Source organism: Pempheris klunzingeri, chromosome 22 (assembly GCF_042242105.1).
Source record: "Pempheris klunzingeri isolate RE-2024b chromosome 22, fPemKlu1.hap1, whole genome shotgun sequence".
In the NCBI taxonomy this organism is placed as follows: Eukaryota; Metazoa; Chordata; class Actinopteri; order Acropomatiformes; family Pempheridae; genus Pempheris; species Pempheris klunzingeri.
Window position 1 is genome coordinate 18,611,484 of NC_092033.1, and position 20,036 is coordinate 18,631,519.

The 20,036-nt window shown below is 44.1% G+C and overlaps 2 protein-coding genes across 2 annotated transcripts in view; both read right to left on the reverse strand.

The window, feature by feature from the left end:
• chst11 (carbohydrate (chondroitin 4) sulfotransferase 11) overlaps window positions 1–3,196 on the reverse strand; it is a 74,206-nt gene extending 71,010 nt beyond the window's left edge. The window contains exon 1 of the mRNA XM_070854138.1: window positions 3,079–3,196. Coding sequence (XP_070710239.1) covers window positions 3,079–3,196 — 118 coding nt within the window. The remainder of the gene's footprint in view (window positions 1–3,078) is intronic.
• A 2,897-nt stretch (window positions 3,197–6,093) lies between these two features.
• On the reverse strand, window positions 6,094–18,148 carry LOC139221646 (thioredoxin reductase 1, cytoplasmic-like). The gene is made up of 14 exons (XM_070853567.1): window positions 18,013–18,148; window positions 16,679–16,751; window positions 14,745–14,861; window positions 14,433–14,572; window positions 13,871–13,986; window positions 13,543–13,768; window positions 13,414–13,453; window positions 12,368–12,465; window positions 12,105–12,181; window positions 11,836–11,992; window positions 11,616–11,723; window positions 11,439–11,534; window positions 8,775–8,909; window positions 6,094–7,001 (listed from the first exon to the last, which is right to left on the reverse strand). The coding sequence occupies exons 1-14, from the start codon at window positions 18,100–18,102 to the stop codon at window positions 6,936–6,938; spliced, it is 1,539 nt and encodes a 512-aa protein (XP_070709668.1). The 5' UTR covers window positions 18,103–18,148; the 3' UTR covers window positions 6,094–6,935.
• Window positions 18,149–20,036: the final 1,888 nt, after the last annotated feature.

Genomic DNA, 20,036 nt, shown 5'->3' on the forward strand with positions numbered 1-20,036 from the left:
TGCAGGCTAATGCCAGCACACGCAGTCTCTCCAGGACTGTTCTTCCTCCGGTGGAAGCCTTGTGGGGAGAGCGTCTCAGGAGCTTGAGAGTTACCATGGGAACAGGGAAGACGAAAAGGAAAATTGTAGATTTTAAATTTTGATTTTCACACTAAATGTGTAGCATTACGTCTTACTGCTGTGTGTGTTTATGTGAAATACGCTGCAAGTATTTAAGCTTTGCTCGGTGTGTGGGTTAGTTAAAGCCACAGTGTGATGCCGCCCCTCCCTCCCCTCTCTCCGTCTCTTTTACAAGAGGTCCTGACCCCTGCGGGTCCTGGAAGAGAGGTGAGAGTTTACACTGAGAGGTCAGACAGGATTCCCAGTCACACTAAACATGCCTGAAGCCGGGGAACGCTGCCTGGAACTTTATCTGAAGGACAACAGTGGGCGGGAGCACGACAGGGGAGTCATTTGAAAAAGAAGGTAAACACATAAGAAGGGCCGTGAAGGAAGTCAGCAACACTAACACACACACTTCTTACCAGTGTCAGTGCCACTTGTGTAATCACACATAAACACACACCGCAGCATTAAAACTTATATCCAAGCTCCAGCGCAAAGACAGCTTCAGACATCTGCTCTTCAATCAGGGCATCCTGGATACAGCACCCTGTCATCACCAGAGGGAAATAAGACGTCCACTTTGTGACCTGTGTGTGTGTGTGTGTCAGGCAGAAGCTGATGCAATGCCTGCAGAGATTGGCACAACTGTGAGAGCAGGATTCAGGGGTGCTTGACACGGGTTTAATAGAGTCTGGGTTCAATTTTTACAATCAATTCTCCGCCTGGAGGCTCATTTATTGACGCTCAGCAGAGAAGAGGCCTCACTCTGTGCAATGTTCCCGCTGAAGGATACAGTTAGGTTTTTAACTAGATGATATTCACCTACGGGCCGCGCTCCAGTGGGGGGCTTCTTAGGAAGGGCTCTTATTAAATGCTGACAGGGTAGGTACACCAAAATTGTTAAAAACAGGAGCTTATGTCTTGGGATATCTAGCGAGTCCTGAGATCAATGGAATTTTATTTGAGTAGCTTACAGCACTGAAAATTCAACATCTCCCTCTAGCAACAGTGTCTCAGTTACCCTGGATGATTCACACTGCAAAAGAAGCATTCAGCAGTATTCATGGGAAGTGCTTCTTTGTTCGAGTATTTCCAAAGAAAACTGTGAGTCTACATGTTTTTTTTTTTTTATTCTGTGAGAACCACAGATGAAATTCCATTTCTCTTGATTAAACTGAGTCCCAATCCGAAATCTTAGAAACTGATACTTCTGCAGACAAAGCCCTCGCTACATTTATTATTTGGGTGGACTGACCTTTGTCTCAAATATAAGTAGCGGTTCAGTGCAGGAAAACATTTATCTGTCTGTGAATTAACTCTGTGACAAAGAAAAGACACGGAATATATCTGTTGACACGTGAATACTGCTTTATACTCATCTCTGGGTTCGTCACCTTCATCGAGTGTGAAGGGATACAGCACGCTGGGTTAACTCAGAAGAACAGAAGATGGTTAAAGAGGTCAAGGGTGGATTTTACAATTATTATGATCATTTTCAGTGAGCTCAATGTCAACAACACTGGAGGGGGGGGGTGAATGTGGTCCAGCTATTGATCCCTTTGGCAGCTGCTGACAAGCAATAGGTTTGGTACCCTCCGATCAATCTCCTTCTAAACATTGATTCAGTCTTTCAGGCTGGCTCTGCCGGGGCTGATGTTACAGTAGAGGGTTTAGCTCATTATGAACACACTGTATCAAGAAGTGATTGTCTTTGTGACCATTAGACACATCAGTCGTCCACCGCTGCCAGCAGCAGCAGCAGCAGCAGCACCGGTGACTCACTCCGAGCTGCAGAGAAATGCCTCCTGATCAGAAATGTGACAGTGTGTCTGCTGTGGATGCTGCTGCTCCGGTGAACCTCATGTTTCACCTCTCTTTTACCCCAGCAGGATCTCCTTTCACACCATCACCTGCAGACTGTCCGTCACTGGGCCTTTAGAGCACTGACCCTACACCAGCTGTCAGATTTACACATCCTGCAACCTGAAGTACCACAGGAGAACTGAAGAGGTAAAAACACCATGCAGCATGATACAGACACTCCGAGCCCTGCAGACTCACTGTCTCCAACTGCAGCATTAAGGGATTATCATTTCTGCTCGGGGATGATTCTGTTTCTGTTAATGGAAAGCAAATACCCTGACAGAGTTTTTCCCCATTGCCCTGCACAGTAAACCTGTTGTACTGTGGGTCAGCAGCTCTGAGTCAACGCCGCCGTGCTGTCGGAGCGCGGGATTCTGGGATGGTGGCCCGCAGAGACGCTGCCGGACGACGCGCGGACATCACACCCATCCACTTAAAAAGGAGGTTTGGCAAAGCGACACATCAAATCTCCTAATTTAACATCATGTGGTGTAAATTCTCCTCCCGAAGCCCCCGCAGGCACGGAGCGGATCCCCTTCATTGTGTGATAAATGATTAATCGGGTCTCCAGACGCGCACGGATTCCAGAGCGTCGGACCTAAACGCTCCCTAAAGGCGGTTTCTTTATACATATGGACTTAAAGTGATGTCCATTACAGCTCCGTTATGCCCTCCACATGGTGAGAACCTCAAATCGGGACCGATTCAGCCTGCAAGTGCCGCCCGTGCGCACAATTCCCATCGCCAAGCCACGTTTCCGGAGACAAAAAGCCTCCCGCACCTTCTCCATGCCACTTGTCAGCTGAAGGGGAGAGAGCGAGTCACACAAGCACACCAGCCCCGCACTTCCACCGAGAGAGGACCCGCTCACAGACAACCAGTCCGGAGTGTCGGTGCCTCTAACGGTGCCTCACACTGAACACTGGCCGCACTCCAGCCGGACGGGTCGCGCGTCCGCACCGCACAAGTAGCAGTTATTCCTCTGCTGCGTTTCTCTACAGCCTGGACACATCGATGTGTCAGCATGCCAGCAGACTGCCAGACACACACACACACACACACACACACACACACACAAACGCGAGAGGGAAGAGAGATGGGAGATCCTACCTGGTTGGAACATACTTTGGAAATAAAAGATGACCAGAATAAAGGATCCCAAACAGGTGGCAAATACCATCCGACATATCCTGCTCATCCTCATCAGCTCGCTCAGAGTCTGTTTCATGACGCACGGACGGGCTGGGGGGGCAGCTGCTCGCTTGGCGGGGCGCTGGAGGGCCGCTGGCTGGGAGGCTCCGGGGCTCCGGCGGTACTGATGAGAATAGTCTGCCGGTCAATGAGCTGAACGCGTCCAACACGGAGCGTACCACTGCCGAGCTGCTGGATGGGGGCGGGCAGAGACGGTGTGAAGAGACACCCTCCACCCACCCTCCACCCCCCTTCCCCCCCCCCCCCCCAAGCATGGAGGGAATGAGCGCGTCCAGATGTGCGCTTTCATTCCCAAACGCATCGACTGAAAACGGGTTGTTTAACCTTTTCAGACAGAAGAACACAACACACAACAGCAGCATTTACTCAAGACTGCTCTCAGATACAGTCATCTGCTGCTGCTGATACCTCCTCTCCACTTCTACCTTTTACTCCATTATTGATTGTTTTTTTTTTTTTATTTCGTACATGTAATTAAAAAAAGTAACAATTAAAAGAAAAAAAAGGACAAAGAATTTCATCCATTAACACATAACATCTTGAATTAAATGAATTAAAATAAAGAAGTGTATACTTATTTAATCCTAACCCCTTCACTAATCAATTATGAAGTGTAATCTATAATAACTGATGCCTAAAATACATATATAATTACACATATCCTCACACACCCCTTTAAATATTCAAATAAATATACCTATCTATACAGAATCTCAATATCAATTACATATGATATATATGTGTGTATATATGCACATGTATATGCATACACACACACACACACACACATATGTGTGTATATATATATATATATATATATATATATATCAGTACCCCCAATCTCGTTAAAGCCTGAATCCACAGTTTGTAAAGGTTAATTGTGGTTTAAGTTTCACTGTGATATGTTTGGAAGAGTTTGATCAATAAAGTTGAGAAGAATAATTTATCAAGAATAAATCACATTGTCACAATCATTTCATGAGAAGAAACACATGTGTGTGTGTGTGTATATATGTGTATATGTTATATATTATATGTGTTTGATAACTTCAGTCACTAGTGACTTTGCAGATTAATAATGTACCCTATAATCAACAAGGATGCTTATACTTATTGATTGTTATTAAATATGATGCATGAAATGTCATTACAGTGTGGTCATGATAATACTCATCATGTCACTACATGGATCGAGAGCAAAGACCAAGCTGTGAGGCAACATCAATACTACTAAAACATTTTTCAGGTTCTAATAGTAATAGTTATGATGGCGATACAAATACTAGTTAGACTAATATGAACTGTGGCAGCAGTTACAGTGGTACTAGTAGTGACCTTTTTGTCCCAAACGATTCGATTCAAACCATTTTTCTGATAGTAGGAAGCTTAGAGGCAACCCCTGTACAATCATTTATGAGTCTGCATGTCTTTTCTAACTCTGTCCTATTTCCTCATAATATGTATTTCTTTAAATGTATGCATGTAGATGTATGCACTTGATATTGTGTCTGTGGATTGAAAATGCAATTTTGATGTTTTGAAGCCCAGCTTTCCAGTGTTGTTTCTCTTTTTATGCACTTCCACTGAATTGCCAAGGATTCTTTGGATGTTCATCATTCTAGGTGTTTAAGATGGCCAAGCACCCCTGCTGTCATGGAGCTTGTCAGCATGGTGTACATGATGTATAGATATGGTTGTGCTTGGCATCTTTTAAGCATGTTGGCCACATGAAGATCCAAAAAGGATCCGACTGTTGTCAGTGACAAAAACAGTTTTGTGGAATGGAGCAAGTATGCAGGTGTTATCACTTTTTCATTGACAATATTAGTATCCATCCATCCATCCATCCATCCATCCATCCATCGTCTATACCGCTAATCCATCAGGGTCGCAGGAGAGCTGGAGCCAATCCCAGCTGACTTTTGGGGTGAGAGGCAGGTTACACCCTGGACTGGTCGCCAGTCAATCACAGGGCCAAGACACAGAGACAGACAACCACTCACACCTACGGGCAATTTAGAGTCACCAGGTAACCTGCATGTCTTTGGACTGTGGGAGGAAGCTGGAGAACCCAGAGGGAACCCACGCGAGCACAGGGAGAACATGCAAACTCCACACAGACAGACCTGGATTCGAACCTGGCCCTTCTTCCAACAGTGCTAACCAGCGCACCACCGTGCTGCCCTCAGTATTAGTATGTACAACCATATATCCTGATAGTAACAGCTACAGTAGTTGCAGTAATACAGTGATTGCAGTAGTTTTATTAGTATAGAACACAGTACAATAGTAAAAGCAGTCATACTAATAGCAGCAGGATCAGTAATTGTAGTTGCAAACATTACGCTCGCAGTATTACTGTAATCATTTTTTTCAAATCACACATCTTTGATTTATTCATCAGTTTCACTTAATTTCGCTCCAGTTCTGACAAAATGCAGTGAGTGTCCACATATGGCTGCAGTGCCATCTAGTGGTGTGTACGCACACGGTGCACAGGGGTCAGGTGAAACCCCTGAACACCGTCCAAGACCGGCCGGCACTGATGGATAGGCCTCCATGCAGCCTCTTAACCTTGCTGTGAGACCAGCGCAAAGTCATAGCGGGCTGCTTTGCTTTGATGCAATTATACTTTTAATGGCATTTTCAGACACACGCCAAAAGAGACACTCCTGACCACTTTTTCTAATTAGGATATCTGTCTTACTTCCACGGGCAGGTTTGACAGGGAGACAATCAGAAGGTGGTCTAGAGGATGACCTCAGAAAATCTGCATCTAATTATTATAATGTCCAGCGAGCAACAGCACAACGACATAGGCATTAATATGGGATGGATGGGAAACTGTACTCGCTCATGAGACACCGAGAGAATGAAAATGACGCCCTTGCACAGGGCACACTCATTTTGCACGCTCACAGATACATTTTCTGATTTAAATGCAGAATGTAAAGCGGAGCTGGTGGGGAACACTTGAAGGGTCAGCGGCATGCTTTTAAGAAATATCTGAACTCCCGTCCCTGCATTCATTTGTATGAAACCCTTCACTTAATGATCCGCATGAATATTCAACAGTTGTTTTAAGTCGCCATGCTTGGCAGCACTGAATCAAAGAGAGCCTATAAAACAAGGGAGTGCATCAGGAACTCTGTCCTAATGTCTCAATAAAGACTCCATATGCATCAATTAAAGCGAGAGCATTTACCGATAAACACTATTAATTTGGGTAATTCCATAATCCCCTTCTAGTTCATTACATGAAATTAAGGCTGTAAAACCCCTGAGGCTTGTGCCAGAGCAATAAAAACACAGAGCATAAGCCTGAGCTTTTGCTCCATGCAAAGGCATCAAATCCCAGCGTCTTATCACTCTCCTGCAGCCTTTAAAAACTCAGCTATATTAAAGCTTACAGAGGCTTTCAGAGGCAGAACCGTAGGGAGCATCTTATCTTCCTCAAAGCTGAGAGCCATAAAAATGCATCAATTGTACTGCATATTTCAAAGTTAAGCTGGGAAGCAAATAGTTCATAAGAAATGCAAACAAACCTAAAAAGCAGCACAGACGAAGACACAAGCGCGCACAAAACAGGAAGTGTGTCAGCAGCAGAGCATCGGTCCTCGCCCGCCTGTCCGTCAGGCTTCAGGTGAAGACGTCATTGGATGGTCAGGTGGCCATCCTGCCGCCATCACTCCTCACGGTGATAACAAGCACTTCCCCTGCCATCTTCTACTTTGACTGACAGCAGGGGGCTAACCTCAGCAGTTTCCCCTCATCATCAAGGCCTCAGACATACGCTGGGTTTGGGTCAAAGAGCAGAGCACCTAGGCAGCAGGGAGAGACCAGTACCTTATCAGTGTGTGTCACCAGGCCGGGACAGACATGAATTACCACGCTGTCCTCTGGGACACATGGAGCATTAACACATTCTATCGTTTAAGATAAGATAAGAGATAAGAGGGACTTTATTGATCAGCCATCGGGGGAATGTTATAGCGGCAACAAAGGCAGGGGCAAGATCAGCAACAATAGAAAAAAATAAGCAACAGTAGAAAAATATATATTGTAATAATAATAAATATTTCCACTATGTACACCTTTCACTCTTAGTGGAAACACACGGTGTGCAGCATATTGATGTGGCTGTTGATGTGAAATGAAAAATAAATAAATAATTATTGCACATGAAAAATGAGTTGTACAGGAGCATTTAGGAGCATTTCTTAAGTGCAAATCCCTTCTGACCTATAAAACAAAGTTCTGTAGATGTAAGATGGCGACTGCAGCATTTTCATTTACTCATTTACTCACAGAACCATGAAAATGAAAAACGCCTACTGATATGATCTCAAACTATAAAGTTCTTATGGCTCCCATGTTGGCATATAAAGTTAGCTAAAGACATAGAGTCCAACATTCACTCTTCTCTTGTCTCTGTTCTAGTTTGTCTTTACCACCAAATACTATCTACTGATGCTCTATTTCACCAGCTATTTGCCAACTTTGTCTGTTTGCTGCTGGGACAGTAGTGTGCGGTGGATTTATCAGAGCTAGGTTAATGACAGCGGAGTTATGGGCCAGAAAATCCAAGCAATGAGCTGAAAGGCCCTAAAAGGCTCTGTAGAGCTGAGGGGAATGACAGAGGGTAACCCTTAAGTAATTCCAAATGCATATTTCTAAATGTGTAGCAGGAAGGGGCCACAACTTTCATGTCGTTGTGAAACCCTGTGTTGTAAAATGACACAAATGAAACAAATGAACCTTGAAACTCCAGCTCAAATGTCTGTCACATTACGGTGACTGCTAACTAGCAGCCTTTGTCAGCTTTAACAGCTGACAGCCCGTGGGCAACAGACAAGCCAAATGATCTGTTTCCAAACTGCAGCAACTGTCAAAAGACCTGCAGGGTGAATGTAATAAGGAAAAAAAGCAACATACTGTATGAGCACAGACAAGTTTAGAAACATTTAGCATTCTGAAATCTTTGCGCTGTAAGCTGTAAAACATGCTGTTAATAAAAGGTTCATAATGACAGGATCCTCTGTCCTCAGAGAAATCAATTTATGCAACCAGTGAGTCCAGCGGGGATCTACGGTCAGCCATTACACACAGGGTCCCCAAAGCCCTTTTAGTAGCCGCCATCACCAGGAACAGCAACCTCTATTTAACACTCCATTGACTACCTTGTTAATTAAGTTTGAAAATGTCAAGTTTTAACCCTCTCATGTTCTGTGGGGGTCGGTCCCCACAGAGACGGACTGGGAGCGGCGAGGTTTATTAAATATTGACCATGAATAATTCAGACAGGCAGCATTCAGAGCAGGAGACTCATTTGAATCTGCTGCTCTGGCGCTGACCCCAGACAGCAGAGCTTTTCCAAGGGCTGAACATGGTAATATCTCAAAAGTGACCTCTCAGCACGGCACTGCGAAACAGAGTGTGACACCACATCGAGGAGCTGACAGCGAATTAAAATCAGTGCCGGGGAGAAAATCAATAGCTGTCAAAGGCAGCAAAGTGGCCAATTAGAGACTTAATAGTGAACCAATCTTAGACGTTTTTATTAAATAGTGTGGGGAAAAAAAGGGGGTGCTGACCTGTGCTGACCCGGGGTGGATGCCCACTGTCGAGTCCAGCTGTTGTTTAGTAAGACCGCATTTCATCGCTGCAGCAAACCCTTGGAGGATATCTCCGGCGTTGGAGCCCATGACATGGAGACCAACCACACGCTCCTGTCGAGACACAGGGATGTTACAGTAGGTTCACCACAGGCTGAGCTGTTCAAGTCAGAGGCACCGATGTCATGTGTCAAGTCCAAATAGTCTCTGGATTCTGTCTTGAGTGAGTCTTTTCAGAGTGCTAGTTACTCAGCGGGAGCCATGCTGATGTTTGAAGAGGACTTCAGACATCAGCATGGCTCCCACTGACTCAGGTCTGAGTGTGTTTCCAAATCCCTACGATCCTGAGTCAGAGTCTAGTTCCTCTGTGTGTGAGTCAGAGTCGACCCCCTGGTCCGTGTCACACAGTCATTCTTCAGTGTGGAAGTCTAAATTGCCGTGGTATTGACTTAATCGAGCCCTTGCACACCACGTGTGACTCCTGGTCACCGCTGCGGTCATGTCTGGAGGGTTATGTCCAAGTCGCCAGGGTCATATGCGAGCTTAGATCAAGTCAGTGCTGCTGTTGTCACGCCAGAGATAAGCCCAAGTGTGGCTGTGAGTCTGAGTCTCCAGGCTGCTTTCAAATTATCCACACTAGAGCAAATTAATAACAATAAAATGTAATTTATCTTCCAAGATGGTTTAGTGTTTGGGATGACTGCAGTGTAATTTCAATGATGATAACTGTCTGCAGACAGGGAATAAAGTGCAATTAAAATATCTGAGGGATCGCAGCAGAATTTACTCAAAGATAATCAGTGTAAATGAGCAGAGAGCATTGATATTAACATAGTCATCACCAGCCTGGCAGAGAGCAACTCTGAAATGCATTATTTCCAGTGGTGCCAAGTCAACTGTGGAAAGAGCTGAAAATATAACAGGGGTACGTGGTTTAATGAGGTATGAGCTATCGCACCACTGGCATCATGACTAAACATCCCCAGGGCAAAGGAGCAAAAAGATCTATTTATTTTATAGCTAAGGCGCTGAGGCATACATCACACTTATGAATGTGTGTGTGTGTGGGGGGGGTGTCTTCAGTTAGGGTTAGATCATGAACATGTCTACAGCTACACACATCTCAGTAGAGTGATATCTTATTATGTGCAGCACTGAGCAATAGATGTTATAATGTACTTTACAGGCATCAATCCTCATAAGTTAAATGACTACAGGAAAAAGAAGGTACAGACGCTAGATGAGCACTTCAGCAGATACCACACAGGTGACTGGACCCAGAGACCCAGAGACCCAGAGACCCAGAGACCCAGAGACACAGAGACACAGAGACCCAGAGATCCAGAGACACAGAGACACAGAGACACAGAGACACAGAGACCCAGAGACACAGAGACACAGAGACCCAGAGACCCAGAGACACAGAGACACAGAGACACAGAGATCCAGAGACACAGAGACACAGAGACACAGAGACACAGAGACACAGAGACCCAGAGACACAGAGACACAGAGATCCAGAGACACAGAGACCCAGAGACACAGAGACACAGAGATCCAGAGACACAGAGACCCAGAGACACAGAGACACAGAGACACAGAGACCCAGAGACACAGAGACACAGAGATCCAGAGACACAGAGACACAGAGACCCAGAGACCCAGAGACACAGAGACACAGAGATCCAGAGACACAGAGACCCAGAGACACAGAGACACAGAGATCCAGAGACACAGAGACCCAGAGACCCAGAGACACAGAGACCCAGAGACACAGAGACCCAGAGACCCAGAGACCCAGAGACCCAGAGACACAGAGACCCAGAGACCCAGAGACACAGAGACACAGAGACCCAGAGACACAGAGACCCAGACAAAATGACGTCAAGGCTACAGTTTGTGGAGCTGTAGCGGATTCTTAAAACTTATTATTAAGTTATTAACCATTAAAGACACTCTGACACCAAATTAGTTATATAATGAGTGGAATCACCATCACTGGAACACTCTAATGTGTATTTATCTAATTGTTTAGACCGTTAATGTGACTCATGATTATTGGTTTGAATTATTCTCTGGAATGAGAAGAAAAATGAAGGAATTTGCAGAGTTTCTCAACAACTCATTATGTATGTAACATCTAATGAAGGTCACAGGTGCGATGACCCTACCCACCGGACCTTCTGACAAGGGTTTGATGCTAGCGAGCGTGTGTCTTTAACTAGCAGCTGTAAAGTAGACTAAAAAGAGAGCTATCGCCTTCCTTACACTGAATAAATGTTTGATTGTGCGATGCCTAACTGCCTACAAACTTTTATTACAAAAACAAAAGCGACATAAAAAATGTCCTCTGCCCTCAGTGTCTTGTGTGTCTTACACAAAATAGCCAGACAGAAACGAGCGCGACATGTTTTGACATGAACATGATGAAACACCACCCTCTGGTTTGGCTGCACCATGACGACCAACCTGTGAGACCACTTAACCCCGCTCTCCTCAGTGAGCGTTACACTGTCACGTGTCCCCCGCTGAGTGGAACTGGTGATGATGGGTTCATCTTTCACATTACACACAGTTATTCCATCCTTTGTTTATATAAAACTACTGATAAGTGCAGCTTTAAAAAAAAAAAAAGACTCCTACATGGTCAGAGATGTTGCAGATGACTTTAACATAGCAGGAGTTTTTATTTCTGGCAGGCAGCTCCCACTCCAGGGGCCAGTAGTGGCTGTGATACACCTGTAAAAGGGCAGATATCTGGATTTGAAATCTTTCTACAAGATGGCAAGTTTAGGATGTTTAGTATGCGTGTGTGTGTACCTCTACATTGGCTTCCCCAAATGTGAGATTGGCTTTCTCCTCAGACAGACCGCAGGCAGCATATTCCAGAGGAGTGAGCACAGCAGCTGGCACATTGGTGTAATCACACTGTGGATGAAAAATGATATTAGCTCAAATCACTTTCTTGTCTAATATGCAAACATTTGGTTTCACACACAATGATATAATTATTCAATCAAACTGTTTGCAAAGCGCGCACCAAGACGCTGTCTCCTCTGTAGAGTCGACGGGCCAGCAGGGTCCCAGCATGCACCGAGAGGCCTGTGGAGGAGGGGCGTCCATGCTGCACTGATCCGATTGCATAAATATGATCTACACTGGTCCGATCCCTTTCATTCACCAGGATCCTGCCAGTGCTGCACGACACAGAAATCAAACTATGTATACATGAAGAACACACAGAGCCATTAAACTAAATGTGCTGCACACACATTTAGGCTAAAATGATCGCGGAGAGAGCAAACGCACCCCTGGCTGCACTGCACCCCAACACACTCCAGGCCAATGTCGCTGGTGGAGGGTTTCCTCCCAACGGCAAGCAGCACCTGCACACAAAGACACACACAAACACACTTCACCAGCAGGAAGTCCTTTCAGCATCTACAGGATCATCTCACAATGCACGTTCACCAATCTAATTACACGACTGCTTTCTACTCTTCTTTTTAAGACAATGACGGGAGCATTTTTGGAGAGAAACGACAAAGATTCACTGGCAGCAGATGACGCACCGTATCAAAGTCTTCCTGTTTGCTTTGGCCTTCCTTGGAGATGATGGTTACTCGAAGTCTCCCCCTAGAAATCTGCTGGGATCTCGTTTCAGAATCACCTAATTCAAATGATAATAAAATAGATGTATAATGTCATATTTAGATTATAACTTATATACTATAAAAATGTGAATTTCATGTGTAAGTTGAGCAGTTGTAATTGTTCATGGTGATGCCAGTCACAGCACTTATATGTCCTCTTTAAAGGTTGAGTTGACTGTTAAAACGTCCCACCCTCTCTGCGGCTCTCACTTCTCAGTTCTTTGACTCCTACTGAGGATGTAAATCTTTAAAAACAGCTTACAAAAACCAAACATCACACCCAAATCATGTACTGTACATTTCCCCCATCGCGGCAGTAATGAAGGAACATCTTACTGGTAGACATCAAACAGCCCGTGGCCAGCGGTGGGAAAAGTAGTCAGATCATAAAATCAAGATAAAGTCAAAGTAGAGATTTTACATATAAGTCCAGTGGTTCTGACATGGAGGTCAGGCCAATCAATCTGAGAGGTCATGAGATGATTAATACGAGAAGAAAAAAGGAAAAAGCAAAGTCCTTTCAGATTTTTGTAAAATATTGGGGATTTTACCTCTTTGGGTCTTGAAACAGTTCTAAATAGACATAATAAGCAAATTTAATAAATGAATCTAAATAACTTTCTGAGGGAAAATTTCTCTTTGTTGGAACTGCTACCATATTACCATAGAAATCTGAAATCTGACAATGGTCCTCAACCAGGCACTGTTTTGTTGGTAAAGGTTCACAGGCCTTAAAGGTTAGAAACTACTGGTTTATCTGTAACAGTGATTTAGAATTAGGTCTAAGCTTTTTATGTATAATTTTAGTCTGAAAAGAAGCTAGTGACAGTTAAAAGTATATATACATATATATATATATATCCCTAAATTGTACATGTAATATAATGAAGCATAAAGTGGAAACACTCAAATCAGGCACAAGAACTACAAACTTGTACCTAAGTGCAGTATTTGGTTTGCCATACCTGAGATGACATCCTCACTGAAGGCTTCAGTCTGCTCCACCTAACACAGACACAAACAAGACTACATAAAAAGAGCTTCCAGCTTTCTGATGTAAGTAATCCAGCCCCAGTCTTTATGTTACTGAGTACCTTGGTGAGTAAGTAGTGATAAAGGAAGTCCACCCCACTGACGGCCATGTGGTTTTCTATCTTCTGTGCCATCCTCTGGTCAAACCCAGACAGCAGGTCTGGTTGCAGCAAGACAGTAACCTGCATTCCAAGGCCACACAGGAAGCCGGCACACTCCAACCCCTCTGCAGATCCGCCTACCACCAGGGTCCGACCCGGGGGGTGAGGCAGGGAGAGGAGATCCTCGCTGAGGGGTGAAAGAGGAAAGGGATTTCAGAGGTGAGTTCTGTGATGATGGTTTTTTGTATTTAGACAGTGCTATTAACTGAGGCCCTGGGTGCAGGGTGACCTGGTGAGGCAGCACTGTCGGTCTCCTGGTATGCCCAGAAACTGGGGTCTGTCCCCCGTAGCGATGATCAAGGTCTCTGCTGTCAGACGCCTCTTCATCCCGTTCACGTCTGTCGCCTGGTTGAGCAACAACAAGACAAAACACAGCTTACATTGCAGCTGAAATTGTCCCAGGTCGATGACATCAGACCAGTCACACTTGCTGTGGTCCACACATACTGGAGCCCTGACGCACACATTAAGGTTTCAGTTTTCAGGCATGTCACTTACAGCATAGCCCATGGCGAAGCTGTGGCAGTTACTGTGACAGCAGATAACAGGATTAGGGAAATTCTCAATGTCTCTCTAGAAATACAAAGTCACCCAGAGTTTAGGTCAAAGCTGCCGGTGGGACTTCTTTCACTGTGTCTGTCATAAGGACATTTGGAAAGGTGTTGTTCAGGTAGACCTCTCACACCTGCCTGTCCCTAACTCCTCCCACTCTGTATTGTTTGCCTAAATTTGAATTTTCTGATCGTTCCCTGCATCACAGACGTGGATTGTAGGTGTTCCGATGGTTTTACCTCCACTGTATGGGGAGCTACGATCTCTCCACGAGCACCGAGGTAAAAGACTCCACACCTCTTCAGCTCTCTCTTCAGCTCCAAACTGTGAGAATTCACCAGCTCCTGCACAGCCTCCATCAGCTCCCCCCAGCCATGCCCTATAAAACAACCATATAAACCATATAAAACATGTAACCTCAACATTGCTTATATTTGATTATATATATATTTGATTCTTATGTTGCAGCACTGTTCCAACTTTTCCCATCTAGTTTGTATTCAAGGCTCTCTGAGTCACACATTTCATTTTTAGGGATTGTTTTTGATTACCAGGCACTTTCAACCCCCAACCATAGTTCTGACAGTCTTCAATAGCTTTTCCCAGCAGGGACGTCTGTTGTAGAAGCTTCCTAACGCTGTCCAGGTCGAGACGGGAACCGCCAAGTTCTAGAGGAATGGAAAGGAAAAGAAGAAGACAAGAAAGAAGTGGAAAGCATGACAGCAAAGATAGAATAGAATAGAATAGAATAGAATGCCTTTATTGTCATTATACAATGTATAACAAGATAACATTTGCTCCCTGAGAAGAAAATCCATATATAAACATATTGCACAGTAGGTGGGAGGATGTGTGGTGGGGGATCAGTCTGTGTGAGAGTTCCGAGAGGTTCTGGCTCTGGGGAAGAAACTGTTTTTAGTCTGTGTGTTCTTGCCTTGATGCACCTGTAGCACCTGCCAGAGGGCAACAGGTCAAACATGTGGAAACCAGGGTGTGAGCTGTCCTTGGTGATGTGTTGTGCTCTGCTGAGGCAGCGGGAGGTGTACATGTCCATCAGGGAGGGGGGAGAGCTTTGATTACTCTCTGAAGCCTCCTGTCTGCCTCAGTGCAGCTCCCCAACCATACTGCAATACAGTATGTCAGCAGGCTCTCAGTGGACGAGTGGTGGACAGTCAGCAGCAGTTTAGAGTCCAGGTTGTTCCTCTGAGTGCTCTCAGGAAGTGTGGTCACTGCTGGGCTCTCTAGGTGGCAGCTGTGATGTTATCTGTCCAGGAGAGGTCAGCAGAGAGGAGGACAGCAAGAAACCTGTGGGTGTGGACCCTCTCCACACACTGGCCATTACTGTGGAGGGGGGTTCTGTTCTGTGCTTCCTCAAGTCCAGGATGATCTTTGTTTTTGTGGTCAGTGCCAGATTATTGACTGAACACCAGGCTGTTAACTTCAGGACCTCCTCTCTGTAGGCTGACTCGTCCCCCTTAGAGATGAGTCCTACCACTGTAGTGTCGTCAGTTCACCCAGTATGCGAACTGGTGAGGGTCGAAGATGGGGGGGGGGCAGCCTTTCATGTGCTGAAGAACCAGCCTCTGGAAGCACTTCATGATTACAGGTGTGAGGGCAACAGGCCGGTAATCATTTCGGCTGACTGTGGGCGACTTCTTTGGCACCGGGATGATTGTGGCTATTTTTAGGCAGAGGGGGGGGGGGTGACTGCTTGGGCCAGGGAGAGATTGAAAATCCTGGTAAAGATGAGTGTGAGCTGGTGGGCACATGCTCTGAGCACCTTGCCAGGTACTCCATCTGGGCCGGCAGCCTTCCTGGGGTTCACTCTTATAGTCCGCCTTGGCTTCTTTAATTCCTCTTTTCAGGTCAGCTCGAGCCGCTCTGTACAGAGCTCTGTCACCAGACCTGAAGGCAGCGTCGCGGGCCCTGAGGAGCGTGCGGACCTGGCTGGTCATCCAGGGTTTCTGATTTGGGAAAACCCGAATGTTTTTATCCACAGTCACATTTCCAATACAGAGCTTGACGTAATCCAACACAGTCACTGTGAATATTTCCAGGTGTTCAAATAAATCCCAACTTGTGTGTTCGAAACAGTCCTGTAACTCAGAGAGTGCATTTCCAGGCCAAGTTGTAGTAGAAGTCTTTGTGATAGGCCTGGTTCCGTCTGAGGGGGGGCGTATGCTGGGGTAAGCAGCAGGGAGAGATGGTCTGACTGGCCGAGGTGGGGGGGGGTATGGCTCTATGCATGATGTTTGAACACACATGATCAAGAGTGTTCTCCCCTCTAGTTGGACACTTGACATGCACTCATGTTGGTAACATGAAAGAGCACGAGAAGCACACAAAAAAAAGTAATTGCCACATTTCATTCAAGAATACAGCTCAGTAGGAACACACAGTCTATGATAACTAACATGTCTACAGAAGAGAAGAGAAGAGATTCATATTTGCTACCGTTCTTCAGCAGACAGGATTAAACACTCACCCCTCCTGGTGCCTCTTGGAGAGGAATCAGCGAGGTCAATGATCAGCACCTTTTTCCTCAACCCTGCAGCCTCCTAAGGGAGCGAGACAAGAGAAAAACAGAATAAATGAGACAAGAGTCAAAGAGCAAAAGAGAGAGACAGAAATTAAATATTGAAACAGGTTAAGCATTTGTCCTTCTCAACAATCTCATCTCCTGCCCCTTCATCTCATTTCCACTTTCCTCTAGAGCTGCTCACAAATCGGCCCATTACCATAAATCCCATTAATATGATAATTATCTGAGCTGTGCTTTGGTAAAGTGTGCGTTCGTTGACCAGATTAGCAGTAATTATGAGGCTGAGTTGGTGGAGTGTCCTCTAACCACAGGAATGAAGCAGGACTCACAGTTGGATGCATGCAGAGGAACTTCAAACAATGGAAAGTACAAATGCAAATAAGGGGAGAGTTTCAAAATCCCATCTAACAGTCAGAGGTGTAAGCTTTAATATTCAGGACTAATATCCAGGACAACTGGAATTAGAATCAAAAGAATCTGAATTCAAACCTTTGACGCAAATTATTATTTTCTGTTTTTCCTTTTTATTCATTTCACTGCACATTATTATCCCTTTCCCGCTTTTTTTTTATCTTTTATTTTCTCTGTTTTATTAGTTTACAGTGCAATAATATAAGTGACGAGCACGAAGACATGTCACACAGCAGAGACAAGAGGAGGAACTAGAAAAAAGGGAAGAGCATAATGTTTGGCTTTGATTATTCTATTATGTGTGTGTGTGTGTGTGTGTGTGTGTGTGTGTGTGTGTGTGTGTGTGTGTGTGTGTGTGTGTGTGTGTGTGTGTGTCTGTGATCATGCATGTGTGTGTGTGTTTACTCAATTTGATTTCAAACTTTTTATGTAAATTATTATTCTCTGATTTTCCTGATTCATCTGGAAATTGCTTTTGATTAACAGATTGATTGAGACAATATCAAAAACTACCAAGTAGTTAAAAACTGTTTAATTAACTTCCATTCAAAACAAAGCAAAGCTGCAAAAGCTTAGATTTAGTTTAGTTTAGTTTTTTTCCTTGCCAGATCAAAATGTTGCACAGCACTACTGAATAAAAAAACACCATGGGGGCAAAGATCAGGAATCTAATACTGTACATGTGCAGTGTATAAAAGAGAACACATGGACTTCTACTGTCTTTAGGCTCTGCTTTCTATCATCACTGCTTGCTTTTTTATCTCTAAGCTTAAAAAAATCTGAACTAAAGAGAAGCAGAGAAAAAGTTTGACTAGTTGGAACCAATTAAATGCAGTGAAAACACTCAGAGTGGGAATGGAGCTGACCTTTGCCACAGCCAGGCCTCCTGACCCCCCTCCAATGACCAGCAGGTCGTAGTCATAAGGTCCAGATGGTGGCCCGGTTGGTGGCTCCATGCTTCACTAAGAACCTTCCTCTGCTGTGGCTCCTGGAGGCACAGACGCACAACAGCAAAGCCACAAGTGTGAGGAGGGACTTTGGCCCCGGAGCTCAGTCTGACTGTAGGCTGGATGTGGATCACACCGGATGACGTCACCGACTGGCATTTGTGAGTGTCGTCCATATTTGGATAGAAAAGACCTTATTCGACAGCATTTAGACTTGGAGGCACAGACTGCTAACACAAGTATATTAAACGGTGTTTTAGTGTGAAATCTAATCTAATAACTGACAGAAACCCCTCCAGCCTAAAGGCTTCTGACAAACACTAGAACTGATAAACGTGCATAGGAGTGTTTCATTATGCTATATATAATCCACACTGTGAAGAAAAGACATTAGAAACATTTCAAATGAACAGCAAAGGCAGCGCAATACATTTTCTTTATGTGTAAAAAGGCGATCGCCAAAAGAGACCCTGTAGTGTTTCCATGGTAACAGGGCGACATCTTGTGGTGAAACCCCGGACTGGGGGCTTTCCAACTCTGCAGAGCAGGTGGTGCGGTGAGGAGTGCATAAGACATATTGTTGAATACTTACTTACTTACGTCATACTTTTCCTAATCTATTTCATAGCATATCATGGTTAATAGCACATCACAGTTCACTTCAGTATAACACTTCATCATCAATATTTAGCAGTTTGCAGGTTGATTTCTTCAGCACAACACTTGTCTCATTGAAAGTTACCACCACACTACCCAGAGTTTAGATTGAGTCTGTTCATGTCCATTTCAACACATTATCAATACCAGATCAATACCAGGAAGGAAATTTCTGTGCTACCGTACATGTTATTCCACCCATTGTTTGTATCTTATCTCTGCTTCAGATGGAGACTTATTCATACACAGAAAACAACAGCAATCCACTCATATTTATCCAGTTTTTGTTTGATTCATCCATAATAATATATATAATATAATATGTTTAAGGTGTAATAATTGGCTGGAATAAACACATTTAAAAGTTCAACAATTTATCAGAGTGTGTAACCCATTGTCACCTGTTTAATACATCCGTGGTTTAATTGAATAAAACCATGCGTTTGCATTGCCATTCTGTGCGAAGGCAACAAGAAATATCACCTCAGAGGTGCAACTGTAGAAAGAATTCATCAGTGTATGTGACAAATGAATAATGATAGTCTTGTAATTGCTGGTATGATTAAGAGAAAACACGACAGGGTTGTCTGCTGACGCTCAGATAGGTTTTAAAATAATGTTAGAGCAAATCTGCAGGAAGAATGAAATCTAACAACTGTATCATTCACGTGAAGGGTTTTATTAATGTAAACTGCCAGTCGATTTCAGAATCAGAATCAGAATCAGAATTCCTTTAATAATCCCCAGGGGGAAATTGCTTTTTGTTACACACAGCTCCAAAAGAATAAGAATAAAGTTCAAACACAGAAGTAAAAAATATAAATACATAAAAAGTATGTATTAAAAATGATACAACCTCAAAGATAAACACATTCATTCACGATCATACCGAACGAAAAATAACTTGAAACTGCTTAACGCTACTTCTTTTAAACGCTAAAGTTTAAATAAAGGAGATAAAAAGACTAAGAAACGAATCAGGCTTCATATGTTCATATAGAGGAGTGTTTGTAGTTTTATGTTTTCCTTAGTTTTTATTTTAATTTAGTTTTTCATTTTATTTTTCGGTTTAGTTTCAGTTAGAAGCAAATAAAGAAACTATGACTGTCTGACCACTCGGTGTAGGTGGAGGTCTGTGATGTAGAAGGCACTCTGATGGTGAATATTAAAAATCCTTCATTATTTCAAGGAATCAAGATACATAGAATCAGGACGTACCCTCCTCTTTGACCAGTGTTCTGATCTTGGACTTCCACCTATACCAAGCTGGACAGTGGTCATTTTTT

Bases quoted from the DNA above. Each gene is read 5' to 3' on its own strand.
- LOC139221646 (XM_070853567.1), bottom strand. From the start codon at position 18,102: ATGGAGCCACCAACCGGGCCACCATCTGGACCTTATGACTACGACCTG. The intron at 12,182-12,367 runs GTGCGTCATCTG...CTTTGTGTGCAG, and splicing joins AACAGGAAGACTTTGATACG to GTGCTGCTTGCCGTTGGGAG. The intron at 7,002-8,774 runs GTCAGCACCCCC...CCTGCTGCCTAG, and splicing joins TCCACCCCGGGTCAGCACAG to GTGCTCTGCTCTTTGACCCA.